The sequence below is a fragment of the Salvelinus fontinalis genome, chromosome 14 (genome assembly GCF_029448725.1).
Source record: "Salvelinus fontinalis isolate EN_2023a chromosome 14, ASM2944872v1, whole genome shotgun sequence".
NCBI classification, from domain to species: domain Eukaryota; kingdom Metazoa; phylum Chordata; class Actinopteri; order Salmoniformes; family Salmonidae; genus Salvelinus; species Salvelinus fontinalis.
The window spans coordinates 25,380,190-25,399,325 of NC_074678.1; the positions used below are offsets into that span (position 1 = coordinate 25,380,190).

Sequence of the window (19,136 nt, forward strand, 5' to 3'; positions counted from 1 at the left end):
GGTCTATGGTTACATTGTATCTATACATGTTATATTGAGGGGTGGGCACTGGGCAGAGTCATACAATTGTAATAAATAAGAGCATAATCATAACGTTTTAATAACTATCCAGCTAGATGGCCGATGAGCACCTGCTAATACAGAAACAGTAAAGAAAACATACATATATACTGGATGAGCAGAAAGTCTGTGATTTCCTGTAGGACTCTGAAATATTCACAAGAGGGCGACATTGCCGATGAGATGAGCACAGTTTAAAAAATCTGGGTATTTTCTCCAGAGCCAAGGCTCTAGTTTATTACTGATGAAGATCATGTTCAGGACAATACAGAACAAATAATAGCATGTTTATATTACAACAGTACTCATAGAGGAATAGAATCTGATGTTCAAGAAACAAGTAGTTGTTCGCTACACAAATAAATGTTCCCTATAATTAAAACCAGGAATATCTAGAAGTATTTAGAAGACATAATATCTACACAATGTACTACAAATATACAAACTACAAAGTAGGTCAAACTAAGATTTAAAATCCCATGAAAAAAATACATAGTCAGCCTAGAAGCAGCCTAACCAGAGAGCTCCTTTAAATATGTAACATGTAAATGTACAAATATTTGTAAGTGTTTTTAATTGTGTGTTTTTTATCAGCTGTTTTGTTTTTGATGACATTGAGTTTATTGCATATTTCTGGTGGTTTTGACCCACAGATTTGCAGATGGGCTGGCAGATCAACTCTTTTGGCTATTTAGCTGGCTAATTGTTTTTGTTCAAATGATGGATCTGGACACTGTACCAGCTTTTTTGTTTCACCTGGCTGCTGGCTCCCGATCTTTTGAAATCATCAATTGAAGTGTCACCTGACGCTTGAGTTGATAGAGTACCACAGTATGAGTCATCATACCCATAAACCTAGTGATCAAACGGAAATGGTTCCAATTGTTTTTCCACCATTCATCTATGGGATTTTAGAAGCACTTAAAATGAGGGCTGTGTTTCATGTAGCCTTACCCTGGTGTGATGTTTTGATAACAGTGTAAACCTCTCTAAGATAAGTTGACTTTTATCAATATATTCGTCTGTATTTTTCCCCCAAGAATGAAATGCTAATTAGCTGCTAATGTGCCTATCATAAAGAACTTAAAAATGTCATGATGATCTGGACGAGACTGCCGAATGGAGGCAAAGGTAAGACTCTCTGGATTAACTATATAAATGTAAGTTAAATGTAGTAATTAATAAATTGGCTGCATTTCTTTAAATAGACAATTCTGTGAACTGTCTTGTGCAAGTTTTAAATTGACACAATATCTGTTAGCAAAGGTGTCAGCTAGAGATGACATGCAACATTGTTACATGGTTATCAAAACATCACGCCAGGATAAATATACAAGATACACAGCCCTTATTTTAAGTGTTTCTAAAATTCCCTATGGGAAAAATAAATGGTGGAAAAACAATTGGAACCATTTCCCTGTTTGACCGCTAGGTTTTATGGGTATTATGACACGGCTCCATTGTGGGGCTCTATGGGAGATGCAGTACTAAGAGAGAGGGCTCATAGAGAGGATGACTGGCTACTTTATGGCGCCCAAAGCTGCTGAGGCATCACTCAAGTGGGTGTCATATTGTTAAGGAGGTCCAGTAGATGCATGACTCAGGCTGGTATCCAGAGTAGCCCGCTACATGATCGTCAGCAGACTCTTCATCAACCATCTCCCTGACCACCTTCCTCTGATAAAGCCATGAACTGTACCTCCCCATCTTTGGAAGATGCATGCACTCAAAGACTTGGCCTCTATTGGTTGACCTAACTATAGCTAGGCTACTCATGATGATGAGTATTGCTTGTTTATTATTTGCTTTTGAAGCGCTTTGAGATTGTTATGAAAAGGGCTATAGAAATTATTATTACTGTTCAGGTTTTATTCTGTAGGCTACTTATAAAACCTAATTGAGAAAGTACAACTAATAAGTCTCATGGAAGAACATTGAGCCTGTATTTTAAGTCAGATAAACAGACAAAGTAATTGACACAATATTCGAGTGGGTCAGAGTCTCAAACTGATTTTTTATCAGTCTGCTCTAATTTGATTGCCCTAACTTGGCAAAATATGACGTCATACTGGAACACATGGGGAACTTACCTGACCATGGGTGTGTTTGTAAATTCACTCTGGAGTGCCAGACTGCGCTATGGGCTTTCGTAATTTCAGAGCATTTTCAAATTGTATCTCTCAGAGCACACTGGACGCTCTGACAGGGAAGTAGGGTTGATCTGAGCGTTCTGACCTCACAAGTTGGCTAGCTTTAGCTTACATCTCACTTGGACCATTTTACTCCCCATAGCAGAGTTGGTTTGGCTCTTTTAATGTTATCTAGCGCGTTGGTCCCTGTCACTGTGCTGTTGGCAACAACTGAATTACGTTTTTTTGCGATGTGCTCACATTCAACGGGTGTTGCCTGTTCATAAATTCATCAGTTATTCTACGCTCTGGCACACTCAGACGAGAGTGCTCTTAAATCGGAGTAGATAGCCAGAGGGAATTTACGAACGCACCCCGTATGATGACCGAGTACGTTCGGAAGACCCACGTCACCCCGCCAGATAAGCACACATGCCGCGTTCACGTCCTAGTGAGAAATAGGAAACTCATAAATTTCAGATTTGCTAAATTGTTGTATTATACACGTGCTGCGTTCAACTAGTTAGCAAGTCGAAACATTTTTAAACCCAAGAGTTTCTAAACCCAGATGCGCAACGTCGTGACAGTTCTGGGAAAGCTTGCGAAACAGACAAAGCAGACCAGGCCGGGTTTGAGATGTCAGTGAGAGAAGTGAACAATTCTTCCTTAGTTGTTCATTTTCTCGAAATCGAAAGACACTACCTATGCCAATGTCTTAAGTAGTTGAACATGTTATTACTCCGACCTTGTGAAAGTGACAAACTGACACGTTTTCATTCTTGTAAAAAAAAACGTTATATTGATGGAGTGGCTTTGATTTTAACGGCCTGCACATGCGCAGTTTGAAGCAAGACGAACGTTAGACCCGATGACGTGTTTCTGAGCATGACATTAGATAGCCAAAGTCGCCATGACATCGCCTATAGGCGTTATCGGGGATTTCTATTGGAGAACCAGTTTCATCCTATCTTCATAGGAAGTATGCGTGTTCCACCGGAAGTGGAGATCACTCGCTAATCTTTGCGTGGGACAGACCAAAGCATCCCACGTTGCACTTGAATGAGCGTTCACTGCACGTTGTCCTCCAAGCAGGTTGTTTGTTCGTTCAAAGGCAAATAACTAAAGACATAACCTTTATCTAACCAAGCAAGTAAGTTAAGAACAAATTCTTATTAACAATGACGGTCTACACCGGCCAAACCCTAACCCAGACGATGCTAGGCCAATCGTGCGCCTCCCTATGGGACTCCCAATCACGGCCGGTTGTGATACAGCCTGGACGCCTCTAGCACTGAGGTTCAGTGCCTTAGATCGCTGTGCCACTCGGGAGCCTAATATACGGCGAAATGTTATAATGCAATGTTTAGCAGAATTAAATATATAAAAGTTAGTAATTTAAGAATATGCCAATCATTTATTCCATTTCTAAATTAACCCTTGTAAAGATGAGGTTTATTAATTGGCCACAAAAGGTTGTTTAAAAGGGGTGACATTTCTGATGCTTATGAAGCTTATAACAGCTTATAACAGTTATCAGGATGGTCACAAACTGTAGCATAGTGTCGTCTATAAGTATGCATAGCAGCCATCTATTTTGTTTTTCAATTTCACAGACACAGAGACAAATGTGGATTGTTCAATAACAAGGTGGGTTTCATAGCCTATATTAACCTTAAATTCATCTAACGTTTTCAGTACTGTAGCCCTTAGCGTGCAAAGACGTTGAATATGAAGTTTACTATTACTGCTGCCTCCCCCATTTTTAACTAATATATATATATATTTATTAATATATATATATATATATATATATATTGTAATGAAGCAGCAGGGAGCAGCCCGAAGTCCGGCGCGCTAACGACTGTGCGGCAAAAGCATGCTCGGGCGACAGAGCCGATATCCGCGCTTATAAACCCAGGGTCGTTACATTATATATATATAGTTACATTTGTTTTGTTTAAACAACAATACAATAAAATACAAAGTCAATAAGAATGGCCGCTCCCACCAGGGAGTACTCTGGTTCGTGGTTGTTAATTTTTAACATCTGAGATGCACTAGAACACAGACATCCTGGAACGAGTCCGTCCATCGTGTCACATGACTTGGCTAGACAATTATGTGACATTTTGTTGATGTGTTGTTGGTAAGGTTTCGAATGACAGAGGAGTGGGAATATATACTTATATATTTAGTAGTTTATTTTCCTTTAGTTCATTGTTTAACCCCCATCCAATTGGTGACAATACACTTTTTTTTGTGTAACGTTAGTTCGCCAATATACCCCAAAAAGAAGAATGTCGCTGGTAAATTAGCGTGTCGCTCCCAAATGGCTAGAAACGAGGAGAAACAACTGGGGAAATTGAACAGATTATGGCTTCAAAAAGAAAGAGGTGGTAAGTGATTAAGTATTCCGTTTGTATTTTTAGCTACACGTTAACTATGGCTCTTTGCAGTACTAGCAAACATTGTTAGTATTATCTAGATAGCTAGTTAGACTTCCTATCAAGTTGATTTCGCTCTGGCAAGCTTGCTACTAGCCTATAGCTAAGGCAGTGGGTGTTTCTAGCTATCAGCGAGCTAGCCTGTTCTTAACAAGCTAGCTATTTACATTATATATCTAGTCCACGATGATATGTTCGGTTTGAGTATTTTTCAACTCCATGCAGCTTTCCATTCATCCCTCCAAAAATGATATTCCCCCGATTTGATCAATAGTGTGCCACTGCAGACCACAATTCGGGCATTCCATCCCGTGGGAATCTGCAGGAATGCCCCCCCGTCATAAACTGACAGATTGAGGGATTATGCTAGTAGGAACTAGGAAACTCAGACATTACCGATTTGCTAATTGGTTGTAGGTAATCACGTGCTGCGTTCAACAATAACAAATTGGAAATGTATGAGTTTCCTAGTTCTAGCACAAGAACGTGGCATTATCTTGCCTGGCCTTGTTGGTGTCTGAAAGTTGATTACATTCGATTTAAAACCAGACTAACTCCTGGGCATGAGCCATGTGACATAATTAAGCATGAACGGTAATTAGTAGGATTCTGTGTTTTCCCATGCAAAAGTGATTGATTTTGATAAGAACACTTTATCTAGTTAAAAAATTCTAACATGTATGGAGGGAAATCAGTGGAATTAGAGTATGGGAATCTGTGACTGGGAGAAGCGTCCATCCATGATTTATACAGGTAGGGTAGTCTAGCTAGCTACATTTTCAGATATTACACTTTTCTAATTTTAACAGAAAGTTGTTTTAATTTCAAGTTGAAGTGTACTGTTAGTTGAAGAGTACTGGCTCGCTAGCTAACGTTACGTGTATGATCTTATTATTCGTATCTGAGAGCCATTTGCTTTGCTAGTTATAGCCTAATGTTAGCTAGCTAACATTGAACCTGGTTGGTTAGCTACCATATTCATGCATGGTAGTAACATGACTTGGGATTATGGTTCATTGTTTAGCTAGCTAGCTACCTATGTGTCTTAACAAAAGACTCCACTATGCAAGTATCCATTTCAAGAATGTCACTGCGATAACTGTTGACAGACGTAGCTGGTAAATTCTGCCTGGCTATCTACTCCGATTTCAGAGCATTCTCGTCCGTGCCAGAGCGCAGAACAAATGAGGAATTTACAAACGCTCAACACCCGTTGAATATGGCCGGTGTCAGTAAACGTTGGCAAATTTTTTAAAATTGTTTCCAACGCTCTGGAGTTGCAGTCACCAACACTCTGGATAACATAAAAACAGCCTAACCAGCTCTGCTAGGATGAGTAAAATGGTCAGTGAGCTGTTCTCATATGTGTCTGGAAGTAGCTAGCCAGTTAGCTTAGGTACTTGAATGCCGTTGTTAGGACAGAACGCTCGGATCAACCCTTAAAGAGATGGGTGGGGCTAAAGCTTAAGAGGGTGTGAACAATGCTGAATGGGTGTAGACATAGATGAGCTCTCCAGTAGGTACCAAACCATTCAAAGGGCATTCACCTGTATCACCTGTACTCCACACACAGAGACGCGTACAAAGTTCTCCCTCTCCCTCCCCTTGGTAAATCCGACCACAACTCTATCCTCCTGATTCCTGCTTACAAGCAAAAATTAAAGCAGGAAGCACCAGTCACTCGGTCTATAAAAAAAATGGTCAGATGAAGCAGATGCTAAACTACAGGACTGTTTTGCTATCACAGACTGGAACATGTTCCGGGATTCTTCTGATGACATTGAGGAATACACCACATCAGTCACTGGCTTTATCAATAAGTACATTGAGGATGTTGTCCCCACAGTGACTGTACGTACATACCCCAACCAGAAGCCATGGATTACAGGCAACATTCGCACTGAGCTAAAGGGTAGAGCTGCCGCTTTCAAGGTGAGGGACTCTAACCCGGAAGCTTACAAGAAATCCCGCTATGCCCTGCGACGAACCATCAAACAGGCAAAGCGTCAAGACAGGGCTAAGATTGAATCATACTACACCGGCTCCGACGCTCGTCTGATGTGGCAGGGCTTGCAAACTATTACAGACTACAAAGGGAAGCACAGCCGCGAGCTGCCCTGTGACACGAGCCTACCAGACGAGCTAAATCACTTCTATGCTCGCTTCGAGGCAAGCAACACTGAGGCATGCATGAGAGCATCAGCTGTTCCGAACGACTGTGTGATCACGCTCTCCGTAGCCGACGTGAGTAAGACGTTTAAACAGGTCAACAAACACAAGGCTGCGGGGCCAGACGGATTACCAGGACGTTACCATGTGCTGACCAACTGGCAGGTGTCTTCACTGACATTTTCAACATGTCCCTGATAGTCTGTAATACCAACATGCTTCAAGTAGACCACCATAGTCCCTGTGCCCAAGAACACAAAGGCAACCTGCCTAAATGACTACAGACCCGTAGCACTCACGTCTGTAGCCATGAAGTGCTTTGAAAGGCTGGTAAGGGCTCACATCAACACCATTATCCTAGAAACCCTAGACCCACTCCAATTTGCATACCACCCAAACAGATCCACAGATGATGCAATCTCTATTGCACTCCACACTGCCGTTTCCCACCTGGACAAAAGGAACACCTATGTGAGAATGCTATTCATTGACTACAGCTCAGCGTTCAACACCATAGTACCTTCAAAGCTCATCACTAAGCTAAGGAACCTGGGACTAAACACCTCCCTCTGCAACTGGATCCTGGACTTCCTGACGGATCGCCCCCCGGTGGAGAGGGTAGGTAGCAACACATCTGCCACACTGATCCTCAACACTGGAGCTCCCCAGGGGTGCGTGCTCAGTCCCCTCCTGTACTCCCTGTTCACCCACGACTGCATGGCCAGGCACGAGTCCAACACCATCATTAAGTTTGCAGACAGTACAACAGTGGTAGGCCTGATCACCGACAATGACGAGACAGCCTATAGGGAGGTGGTCAGAGACCTGGCCGGGTGGTGCCAGAATAACAACCTATCCCTCAACGTAAACAAGACTAAGGAGATGATTGTGGACTACAGGAAAAGGAGCACCGAGCACGTCCCCATTCTCATCGACGGGGTTGTAGTGGAGCAGGTTGAGAGCTTCAAATTCCTCGGTGTCCACATCAACAACAAACTAGAATGGTCCAAACACACCAAGAAAGTCGTGAAGAGGGCACGACAAAGCCTATTCCCCCTCAGGAAACTAAAAAGATTTGGCATGGGTCCTGAGATCCTCAAAAGGTTCTACAGCTGCAACATCGAGAGCATCCTGACCGGTTGCATCACTGCCTGTTACGACAATTGCTCGGCCTCTGACTGCAGGGCACTTCAGAGGGTAGTGCGTACGGCCCAATACATCACTGGGGCAAAGCTGTCTGCCATCCAGGACCTCTACACCAGGCGGTGTCAGAGGAAAAAATTGTCGAAGACCCCAGCCACCCCAGTCATAGACTGTTCTCTCTACTACTGCGTGGCAAGCGGTACCGGATTGCCAAGTCTAGGACAAAAATGCTTCTCAACAGTTTTTACCCCCAAGCCATAAGACCTCTGAACAGGCAACCAATGGTTACCCGGTTTATTTACATTGTGTGCCCCCACCAACCCCTCTTTTACGCTGCTGCTACTCTCTGTTTATCTTATATGCATAGTCACTTTAACCATACATCCATGTACATACTACCTCAATTGGCCCGACCAACCAGTGCTCCCGCACATTGGCTAACTGGGCTATCTGCGTTGTGTCCCACCTCCCGCCAACCCCTCCTTTTACGCTACTGCTACTCTCTGTTCATCATATATGCATAGTCACTTTAACCATACCTACATGTACATACTACCTCAATAAGCCTGACTAACCGGTGTCTGTATATAGCCTTGCTACTCTTATTTTTAAATGTATTTTTACTGTTGTTTTATTTCTTTACTTACCTACACACACACCTTTTTTTCCGCACTATTGGTTAGAGCCTGTAAGTAAGCATTTCACTGTAAGGTCTACACCTGTTGTATTCGGCCACGTGACAAACAAACTTTGATTTGAAATATATTTTTTTAAATAACAAATAATTAAGGAGCAACCATAAAATAACAGTAGAGAGGCTATATACAGAGTCATTGTGCAGGATCACCGGTTAGTCGAGGTAATTGAGGTAATATGTACATGTAGGTATAGGTAAAGTGACTATACATGGAAAATAGAAAGTAGCAGCAGCATTAAAATGGGGGGTGGGGAAGGAAGACCTAGATAGACATACCTGCCATTAGAATGAATCTGATTTAAAAGGAATATTTTTCCCAGACTTTTGTATCCTCTCCAGATGGCACCTTTACACAGTGCATTCAGAAAGTATTCAGATCCCCTACCATTTTTCCAAATTTTGTGACTTTACAGCCTTATTTAAACATATATTTAAAAATAATAATAATAATTTACTCACCAATCTACAGACAACATACCATAATGATGAAACGAAAACAGTTTTTTATTTTTGCAAATGTGTTAAAAGTAATAAAATAAAAAAGTTTTGCTTTGAGACATGAAATTGAGCTCAGGTGCATCCTGTTTCCGTTGATTATCCTTGATGTTTTAACAACTTGATTGGAGTCCACCTGTGGTAAATTCAATTGATTGGACATGATTTTGAAAGGCACACCCCTGTCTATGTAAGGTCCCACAGTTGACAGTGCGTGTCAGAGCAAAAAGCAAGCCTTGAGGTTGAAGGAATTGTCCGTAGAGCTCCGCGACAGGATTGTGTCTAGGCACATGTCTGGGGAAAGGTACCAAATCATTTCTGCAGCATTGAAGGTCCCCAAGAACACAGTGGCCTCCATCATTCTTAAATGGAAGAAGTTTGGAACCACCGCCCAGCCAAACTGAGCAATCGGGGGAGAAGGGCCTTGGTCAAGGTCAGGGTGGTGACCAAAACCAGGTGGTCACTATTCACTCTGACAGAGTTCCAGAGGTCCTCTATGGAGATGGGAGAACCTTCCAGAAGGACATCCATCTCTGCAGCACTTAACCAATCATGCCTTTAAAGTTGAGTGGCCAGACGGAAGCCACTCCTCAGTATAAGGCACATGACAGCCCTCTTGGAGTTTGCCAAAGGGCACCTAAAGGGCTCTCAGACCATGAGAAACAAAATGATCTCGTCTGATGAAAGCAAGATTGAACTCTTTGGCTTGAATGCCAAGCATTAAGTCTGGAGGAAAGCTGGCACTCCCTACGGTGAAGCATGGTGGTGGCAGCATCATGCTGTGGGGATGTTTTTCAGCGGCAGGGACTGGGACACTAGTCAGGATCGAGAGAAAGATGAACGGAGCAAAGTACATAGATCCTTGATGAAAACCTGCTCAGGACCTCAGACCTGGGGCGAAGGTTCACCTTCCAACAGGACAATGACATTCTACACACAGCCAAGACAATGCAGGAGTTGCTTTGGGACAAGTCTCAATGTCCATGAGTGGCCCAGCCAGAGCCCGGATTTGAACCCGATCTTTGGTGAGACCTGGAAATAGCTGTGCAGCAACGCTACCCATCCAACCTGGCAGAGCTTGAGAGTATCTGCAGAGAAGAATGGTAGAAACTCCCCAAATACAGGTGTGCCAAGCTTGTAGCATCATACCCAAGAAGACGGGAGGCTATAATCGCTGCCGAAGGTGCTTCAACAAAGTACTGAGTAAAGGGTCTGAATACTTATGTAAATGTAATATTTAAGTGTTTTTTTATATATATAGATTTGCACAAATGTCAAAAAGTTTTCTTTGTCATTATGGGGTATTGTGTGTAGATTGAGGAAATTTTGTAATTTAATCAATTTTAGATGGAGGCTGTAACCTAACAAAATGTGGAAAAAGTCAAGGGGTCTGACTACTTTCCGAATGCCATGTATGTCCTAGAAGAATGGACCCATGGCTATTTGTACTCGGTGTTGTCGGGAACAGGCTCTCACTTACTTTAATTGAGCACAGCTCAATCTTCGTGTGAAATTTTCTTTGTGGCCCGCAAATGCATTCTCCTTCACTGGGTAAAAGACCAGCCAACAAAAATAAACCAGTGGTATTGTGAGATCTTTAAAGTGTTAACACTGGAGAGAATGAGTGCTGTTTTCACGAACAAGTAATGAGATTTCTAAACAATATGAGACCCCTTTTTGCTATCACTTCCCCCTAATCTTGCAGATACCCTAAGAAGTGTCAATATAACAATTATATGAATGTGTGTCAACTTGACGCTGGTCGCTTTCTTGTATAGAATAATTATTTTGTCGCTACAGCCTCACATTTTGCGACAGTCAACTTAAGGCATGTAAGGAAAATGTTTTTTTCATCAAATTAATATGAAAAAGGAAGAGCAGGGAACTGAAAGGGAATGTATAATTATATTGGTTTTGTATGCTTTTGTTTTGGTGTATGTTGGTTATGCAATGTTTTATGTTACCTTGTTTCATTTTGGAATTCAAATATATGTACATTCAGTACCAGTCAAAAGTTTGGACACCTACTCATTCCAGGGTTTCTCTTTATTTTTACTATTTTCTACATTGTAGAATAATGGTGAAGACATCAAAACTATTAAATAACACATGGAATCATGTAGTAACCAAGAGAGATTCTTCAAAGTAGCCACCCTTTCATGACAGCTTTGCACACTCTTGGCATTCTCTCAACCAACTTCATGAGGTAGTCACCTGGAATGCATTTCAATTAACAGGTGTGCCTTGTTAAAAGTTCATTTGTGGAATTTCTTTCCTTAATGCATTTGAGCCAATCAGTTGTGTTGTGACAAGGTATGGGTGGCATACAGAAGATAGCCCTATTTGGTAAAAGACCAAGTCCATATTATGGCAAGAACAGATCAAATAAGTGAAGTGAAATGACAGTACATCATTACTTTCAGACATGAAGGTCAGTCAATATGGAACATTTCAAGAACTTTGAAAGTTTCAATTGCAGTCGCAAAAACCATCAAGCGCTATGATGAAGCTGGTTCTCATGAGGACCGCCACAGGAAAGGAAGACCCAGAGTTACCTCTGCTGCAGAGGATAAGGTCATTAGAGTTAACTGCACCTCAGAGTTCAGCCCAAATAAATGCTTCAAAGAGTAACAGACATATCTCAACATCAACTGTTCAGAGGAGACTGCGTGAATCAGGCCTTCATGGTCGAATTGCTGCAAAGAAACCACTACTAAAGGACACCAATAAGAAGAAGAGACTTGCTTGGGGCAAGAAACACAAGCAATAGACATTAGACCGGTGGAAATCTGTCCTTTGGTCTGAGTCCAAATTAGAGATTTTTGGTTCCAACCGCCATGTCTTTGTGAGATGCAGAGTAGGTGAATGGATGATCTCTGCATGTGTGGTTCCCACCATGACTCATAGAGGATGAGATGTGATGGTGTGGGGGTGCTTTCTGGTGAACCTGTCAGTGATTTATTTTGAATTCAAGGCACACTTAACCAGCATTGCTACCACAGCATTCTGCAGCGATACGCCATCCCATCTGGTTTGTGCTTAGTGGGACTATCATTTGTTTTTCAACAGGACAATGACCCAAAACACACTTCCAGGCTGTGTAAGGGCTATTTGACCAAGGAGAGTGATGGAGTGCTGCATCAGATGACCTGGCCGCCACAATCACCCGACCTCAACCCAATTGAGATAGTTTGGGATGAGTTGGACCGCAGAGTGAAGGAAAAGCAGCCAACAAGTGCTCAGCATATGTGGGAACTCCTTCAAAACTGTTGGAAAAGCTTTCTTCATGAAGCTTGTTGAGAGAATGCCAAGAGTATACAAAGCTGTCAAGGCAAAGGGTGGCTACTTTGAATAGTCTTTAACACTTTTTTGGTTACATGATTCCATTTGTGTTATTTCATAGTTTTGATGTCTTCACTATTATTCTACAATGTAGAAAATAGTAAAAATAAAGAAAAACCCTTGAATGAGTAGGTGTCAACTTTTGACTGCTACTGTATGTCAAATCTGTCCCTAATGTTGACCTGAAATAAGGAAAATGATATAATAATAAAATATATTTGACCTTGAGCGAATCGATGTAGTCGGGACTGAATTCCACAAAGCCTGGTCCCTGCTCAACTCTGTGGGTTGTGTTCATCAGAAACTTCCTTCACCATGGAGTTTAGTCAGCTATATGAAGAGTTACATGTGAAGATGCAGCAGGGCGTTGAAGAAGGTGTAAGCTGCAAGTAACGCCTTGGACCAGAGCTAGCTACAGCTCGATCTTGGGTGGAGAGACTTTTGTTACAGCTGTTAGGTTCTGAACAAACAGAGTAAAAACTCACGGACAACTAGAAAAAGCTCAAACCAAGTTTGCTCACCCCACTGGGTCATACAGCTGTAAAAGACTAAGCATGATTACATAAGCACATATATTTATTACCTCCTACTATTCGGGGTCAACTCCTTATACATCTGGACAGCCAATACATCTCTGTTGTTAGGCTGGAACTTAATTAGTTATTTTCACTGGTGTAGTCATGGCCCTGCCTGATGCTAGAACATTTGTGGAAGTGTATGCGTATGAAATTGGACTGTTTCTTCTCACTTCATCTGACCTGACCTCGGGCCGAATTCCTCGCTCCTCCCTAATCCGCCACTGTCCTACCTTATCAGTGACTGAAACCAGACAGTTCTCCTTTTACCTCCCTTTTTTAGGAGCCTTGATATTCAGCAATAACATGCTTGACAGAATGTGACTTTCCATACACCACGTTCCTATACATCCTTCATTGACCCCAACCTATTCCTTATACATGTAAAGTAATCATTAAGTTCTAGTATGGTAACACGAATAAGTATATTTAAAGCTAGAACCCAACACCTTTCAACTTATTCAGATCTGGGTGATCAGTTAAATCCGGTGTGTTATGCAGGGCTTGAATAAAAGCCTGTGTTGAACATTTACTGTAAATGTGTAGCTAAATGTAATTCCTTCTCTGTGCCCTGAAACAGAGGGACGTATCAAAGATGTTCATGAACCTAGACCCAAACTGGTGAGTTCTCCTACACATTTAATCTAATTGACAGTAATTCACACATGCTTTATTGGGGATAAATATGACTTGCACTAACGATCTGATATGTTTTTTTCCCCCTCCACAGTCAACACTCAATTCAGCCTCATCCATTAAAAAGTGGATTCCAAGCATCAAGAATGAAATTGAGTATTATCTGCAGGTAGGCTTGTGAAGTGATGAGTGACAGTAATAATGCTGTTGTTAATTGACTTTTGTGTGTGTGAAGAAAGGATACCCTCACTGAAGTTTCATGTTAAAGTGAGTATGGCACACGTAATTTTTTTCTCCTCTCTCTCAGCAGTCCCAGTTGTCTCACTACCCTGAGAGGAAAATAGCAGAGTTCCAGCTGAGCATCCAGGGGCTGGAGAAAGAGTATAAACGCTTCATCTGTAAACTGCAAGCCCTGGACCCGACCTGTAAACACCAGCCCTGGACACTTAGAGCATACACCAAGAGGAGTGCAGAAACACACATCTCCCCCAACACTGGTCAGTTTAACAGGGTTTGGCTCTGTTGTCTAGTTCTGACCAGTTTTGTTGTCTTACCTCTAACATAAACAATCAGCTTTCATATGCTATATGGGTTGTCTTCTATTAAGAAGAGAGGTTCCCAATTAGTCTTTTAATATGACCATAGTCATAACCAATCTATAATATATTGTGGCACATAAAAAATACCAAACCTATTTTACAGTCAGTTTCCTGTCTTTAGCCTTGATCCCAAATATATCAGGCATGACTAACATTTTGAGAAACTCTGGTCTAGAGAAAGGAAATACTTATTTTTTTAAAAGGTAATTCCTGGTTTCTCTCATCTGTAGCCAAGAAACCACGCGGTCTCCAATTATGTGATCTGAGCAGGCCGGTGGGTGGAGCACAGAGTAACTGGGTCGTTGAAAGAACAGGAAGTGATGCAACCTCAGCCTCTGAGAACAAGGTACACTTCCACCAATCAGGGACTTTCCTCAGCACATTTCCAGTTGACCTGACTAATCCCAGCCCAGAGAACACCAATCCAGATCAGGACCAGCCCCTGAACTTTGATCGCACCCGTCTGGCGGTGGTTCTAGCTGGGTCCAGAGGCCCATTACAACCAGGGTCGTCTCACACTCAGAGCCTGGCCAGGGTGCTGCTCTCTGGGCTACCCAACCTCCACAGCTCCCCACTGGGAAGGGCCATTGCTGCACAGGACAGAGACAATACAGGGGGAGAGATACAAGACAGCACAGGGGCAGGAGGAGCCCATAGCACCGTTAATGATGAAAAGAGCACAGGGCATGTACTGGGACTAGGCTGCTACTCATCCTCAGACGATGAAGCCGACACATGACATGGCTATGTTATTAACACTGGATCCCTGATCACTACTCAGAACTCAATCTGCCATTCATGGACATCCCATGCTCCAGTACTTGTCCATTTTGCCCTGAACTCAATCAGCTGTTGTGAACCACAGGTTCTTTCTTTTCTTATTGTACATTATGTAAATACACAATAAAAAGGGCAATGATACAATATACTTCAAGGGCTTTTCTTTTGCTTGAGAAAACAAATGTGACCTGACAGACAGACCCTTCTGAGATTGTGGTGCTGAATTCTACTTTGGAAATAATATAAGAACCAATAATAATTAGTAGGACAGATTTTCACTCCATTCTGATTGTTTGATTAGAACATGAAACAATAAGTGCAACAGATGACCTGCTAAGGCGATGATGAGAATAGGATGTCTATATTTCAGGGTGACATATTAGCTGTCACTCTCAGGTGGCAGCTTCTGTTTCTGCATAATCAGGCTCTACCACTTCCAGCAGCTTTATGCAACAGACACCTCGCTGTGTTGATGACATGCTGACTCAATGTTAGCCAGACTGCTTATTCATATACAAAACTCACATCCCTGACGATGCACAGCCCACGGCCGACCCTAACCCCCCCCCCGCTCCGTTGCTGTGGGGACCTCTATCAGCATGGCACTTCTGGGAAACAGGTGTGTTATATACCCAGAGAGAGTAGGAACTAGGAAACCAGAAGTGTCTCTGGTTGGGCTGACGTGGTGGTGAGGTGCCCTTTTAGTCAGAGCACAGTTACTGCAGAACCTGTTACCTCCAGATTTGTGCTGTTATTATATGGGGGGAGTAGTTTAGTGTTAGCATACAGTTAGGCAACATACTCTACCAGGATACACTTCCACACTTCATCCCGCAGATGGCACCACCAACCGGGTCAAGGGCTGTCCCTGCCAGGAAGCCTTGATAACTACATCAGGTGCTGCCAAACTCAGTGAGCAAAATAGCGGAAGCGGATGTTATGTTGGAATCCGAAAGCGTGTTGAGTGGAGATGAGTGTGAGAATTGGATTACAGTGGTGAATGCAAAAGGAAATAAGAGAAGTAAAGTGGTAGTGGAATTTGGTAAATCGAGGGCTAGTTTTGACAATATTTTGGTCGGAGTAAGGGTTTTTGATCTGGGAGATCCGTTTGAAGTGTCTATACAAATTGTGGATGTGCTGGATGAGGTAGCGTTGATGAGAGTAACAAGAAGTGGGCATATTATTATTTGTAGTGTATCTATGGAACAGGAGGAACATGCTCTGCACCTAAAGAAGATATCAGAGTGGAATGTGTGGTGTGTGGATCTTCGAAGCAGGGTGCATATCAAAGGTGTTATCTCTGGGGTGGCGGTAGAAGTAAATGCAAAGAATATACAGTACCAGTCAAAAGTTTGGACACACCTACTCATTCAAGGGGTTTTCTTTATTTTGACTATTTTATACATTGCAGAATAATAGTGAAGATATCAAAACTATGAAATAACACATATGGAATCGAATCATGTAGTAACCAAAAAAGTGTTTTATATTTGAGATTCTTCAAAGTAGCCACCCTTTGCCTTGATGACAGCTTTGCACACTCTTGGCATTCTCTCAACCAGCTTCATGAGGAATGCTTTTCCAACAGTCTGGAATGTGATAGTTGGTATGGGATGAGAGTGGCTGAGGGTTGGGATTAAATAGCTTATGTTTTGTAATGTATTATTGTTATGTGATTGCTTTATATAAAAGTACCATGTTGCAAAATGTGTATAGAATGTACAGTGGCATGCGAAAGTATTCAACACCCTTGGCATTTTTCCTATTTTGTTGCCTTACAACCTGGAATTAAAATAGATTTTTGGGGGGTTTGTATCATTTGATTTACACAACATGCCTACCACTTTGAAGATATTAAATATTTATTATTGGGAAACAAACAAGAAATAAGACAAGAAAACATAAAACTTGAGCGTGCATAGCTATTCAACCCCCCAAAGTCAATACTTGGGCATTACAGCTGCAAGTCTCTTGGGCTATGTCTCTATAAGCTTGACACATCTAGCCACTTGCATTTTAAACTGCTCCAGCTCCTTCCAAGTTGGATGGGTTCCGCTGGTGTACCACAATCTTTAAGTCATACCACAGATTATCAATTGGATTGAGGTCTGGGCTTTAACTAGGACGTTCCTAGACATTTAAATGTTTCACCTTAAACCACTCGAGTGTTGCTTTAGCAGTATGCTTAGGGTCATTGTCCTGTTGAAGGTGAACCTCCGACCCAGTCTCAAATCTCTGGAAGACTGAAACAGGTTTCCCTCAAGAATTTCCCTGTATTTAACGCCATCCAACATTCCTTCAATTCTGACCAGTTTCCCAGTCCCTGCCGATGAAAAACATCCCCACAACATGATGCTGTCACCACCATGCTTCATTGTGGGGATGGTATTCTTGGGGTGATGAGGTGTTGGGTTTGCACCAAACATAGTGTTTTCCTTGATGACCAAAAATCTCAACTTTAGTCTCATCTGACCAGAGTAGCTTCTTCCAGATGTTTGGGGAGTCTCCCAAATGCCTTTTGGCGAACACCAAACGTGTTTGCTTATTTCTTTAAGAAATATATTTTCTTCTGGCCACTCTTCCGTAAAGCACAGCTCTGTCGAGTGTATGGCTTAAAGTGGTCCTATGGACAGATACTCCAATCTCCGCTGTGGAGCTTTGCAGCTCCTTCAGGGTTATCTTTGGTCTCTGTGTTGCCTCTCTGATTAATGCTCTCCTTGCCTGGTCCGTGAGTTTTGGTGGGCGGCCCTCTCTTGGCACGTTTGTTGTAGTTCCATATTCTTTCCATTTTTTAATAATGGATTTAATGGTGCTCCGTGGGAAGTTCAAAGTTTCAGATATTTTTTTATAACCCAACCCTGATCTGTACTTCTCCACAACTTTGTCCCTGACCTGTTTGGAGAGCTTCTTGGTCTTCATAGTGCCGCTTAGTGGTGTTGCAGACTCTGGGGCCTTTCAGAACAGGTGTATATATACTGAGATCATGTGACACTTAAATTGCACACAGGTGGACTTTATTTAACTAATTATGTGATTTTGAAGGTAATTCTTATTTTGGTGATTCATAGCAAAGGTGGTGAAGACATGAGCACAAACTACTTTTCCATATTTTTTTCATTTCACTTTGCCAATTTGGACTATTTTGTGTAAGTCCATTACATGAAATCCAAATAAAAATCAATTTAAATTACAGGTTGTAATGCAACAAAATAGGACAAACTCCAAAGGGGATGAATACTTTTGCAAGGCACTGTATATGTAACATGTATGTATATGTTGCAAAAAAAGCTGTAAAAAAAGAAGATATTTGGCCTCAGAAGAGGGTGGGTAGTGGGGGGGTTAATACAAAATAAATAAAACAGGCTTGAAGGTGTTCACACATGCTGAGCACTAGTTGGCTGCTTTTCCTTCACTCTGCGGTCCAACTCACCCCAAACCATCTCAATTGGGTTGAGGTCGGGTGATTGTGGCGGCCAGGTCATCTGATGCAGCACTCCATCAATCTCCTTCTTGGTCAAATAGCCCTTACACAGCCTGGAAGTGTGTTGGGTCATTGTCCTGTTGAAAAGCTCAAACCAGATGAGATGGCGAATCGCTGCAGAATGCTGTGGTAGCAATGCTGGTTAAGTGTGCCTTTGAATTCTTAATAAATCAGCAAGTGTCACCAGCAAAGCATCCCCACACCATCACACCTCCTCCTCCATGCTTCATGGTGGGAACCACACATGTGGAGATCATCCGTTCACCTGCTCTGCGTCTCACAAAGACACAGCGTTTGGAACCAAAAGTCTCAGATTTGGACTCATCAGACCAAAGGACAGATTTCCACCGGTCTAATGTCCATTGCTCGTGTTTCTTGGCCCAAGCAAGTCTCTTTTTCTTATTGGTGTCCTTTAGTAGTGGTTTCTTTGCAGCAATTCAACCATGAAGGCCTGATTCACGCAGTCTCCTCTGAACAGTTGAAGTTGAGATGTGTCTGTTACTTGAACTCTGTGAAGCATTTATTTGGGCTGCAATCTGAGATGCAGTTATCTCTAATCAACTTATCCTCTGCAGCAGAAGTAACT

The 19,136-nt window shown here is 42.2% G+C and overlaps 1 protein-coding gene across 4 annotated transcripts; it reads left to right on the forward strand.

Annotated features, from left to right (window-relative positions):
• The first annotated feature begins 3,115 nt into the window (after positions 1 to 3,115).
• si:dkey-86e18.1 (uncharacterized protein LOC557342 homolog) lies at positions 3,116 to 15,217 on the forward strand. 4 transcript variants are annotated; one of them, XM_055861044.1, is made up of 6 exons: positions 3,116 to 3,339; positions 4,461 to 4,585; positions 13,635 to 13,675; positions 13,785 to 13,859; positions 13,998 to 14,187; positions 14,520 to 15,217. In XM_055861044.1, the coding sequence occupies exons 2-6, from the start codon at positions 4,519 to 4,521 to the stop codon at positions 15,026 to 15,028; spliced, it is 882 nt and encodes a 293-aa protein (XP_055717019.1). In that variant the 5' UTR covers positions 3,116 to 3,339; positions 4,461 to 4,518; the 3' UTR covers positions 15,029 to 15,217. The 4 variants fall into 4 exon arrangements, with proteins under 4 accessions (XP_055717019.1, XP_055717017.1, XP_055717018.1 ...); XM_055861043.1 differs by lacking the exon at positions 3,116 to 3,339 and adding an exon at positions 4,216 to 4,335; XM_055861042.1 differs by lacking the exon at positions 3,116 to 3,339 and having other exon boundaries at positions 4,214 to 4,585; positions 14,001 to 14,187.
• The last annotated feature ends 3,919 nt before the right edge of the window (positions 15,218 to 19,136 follow it).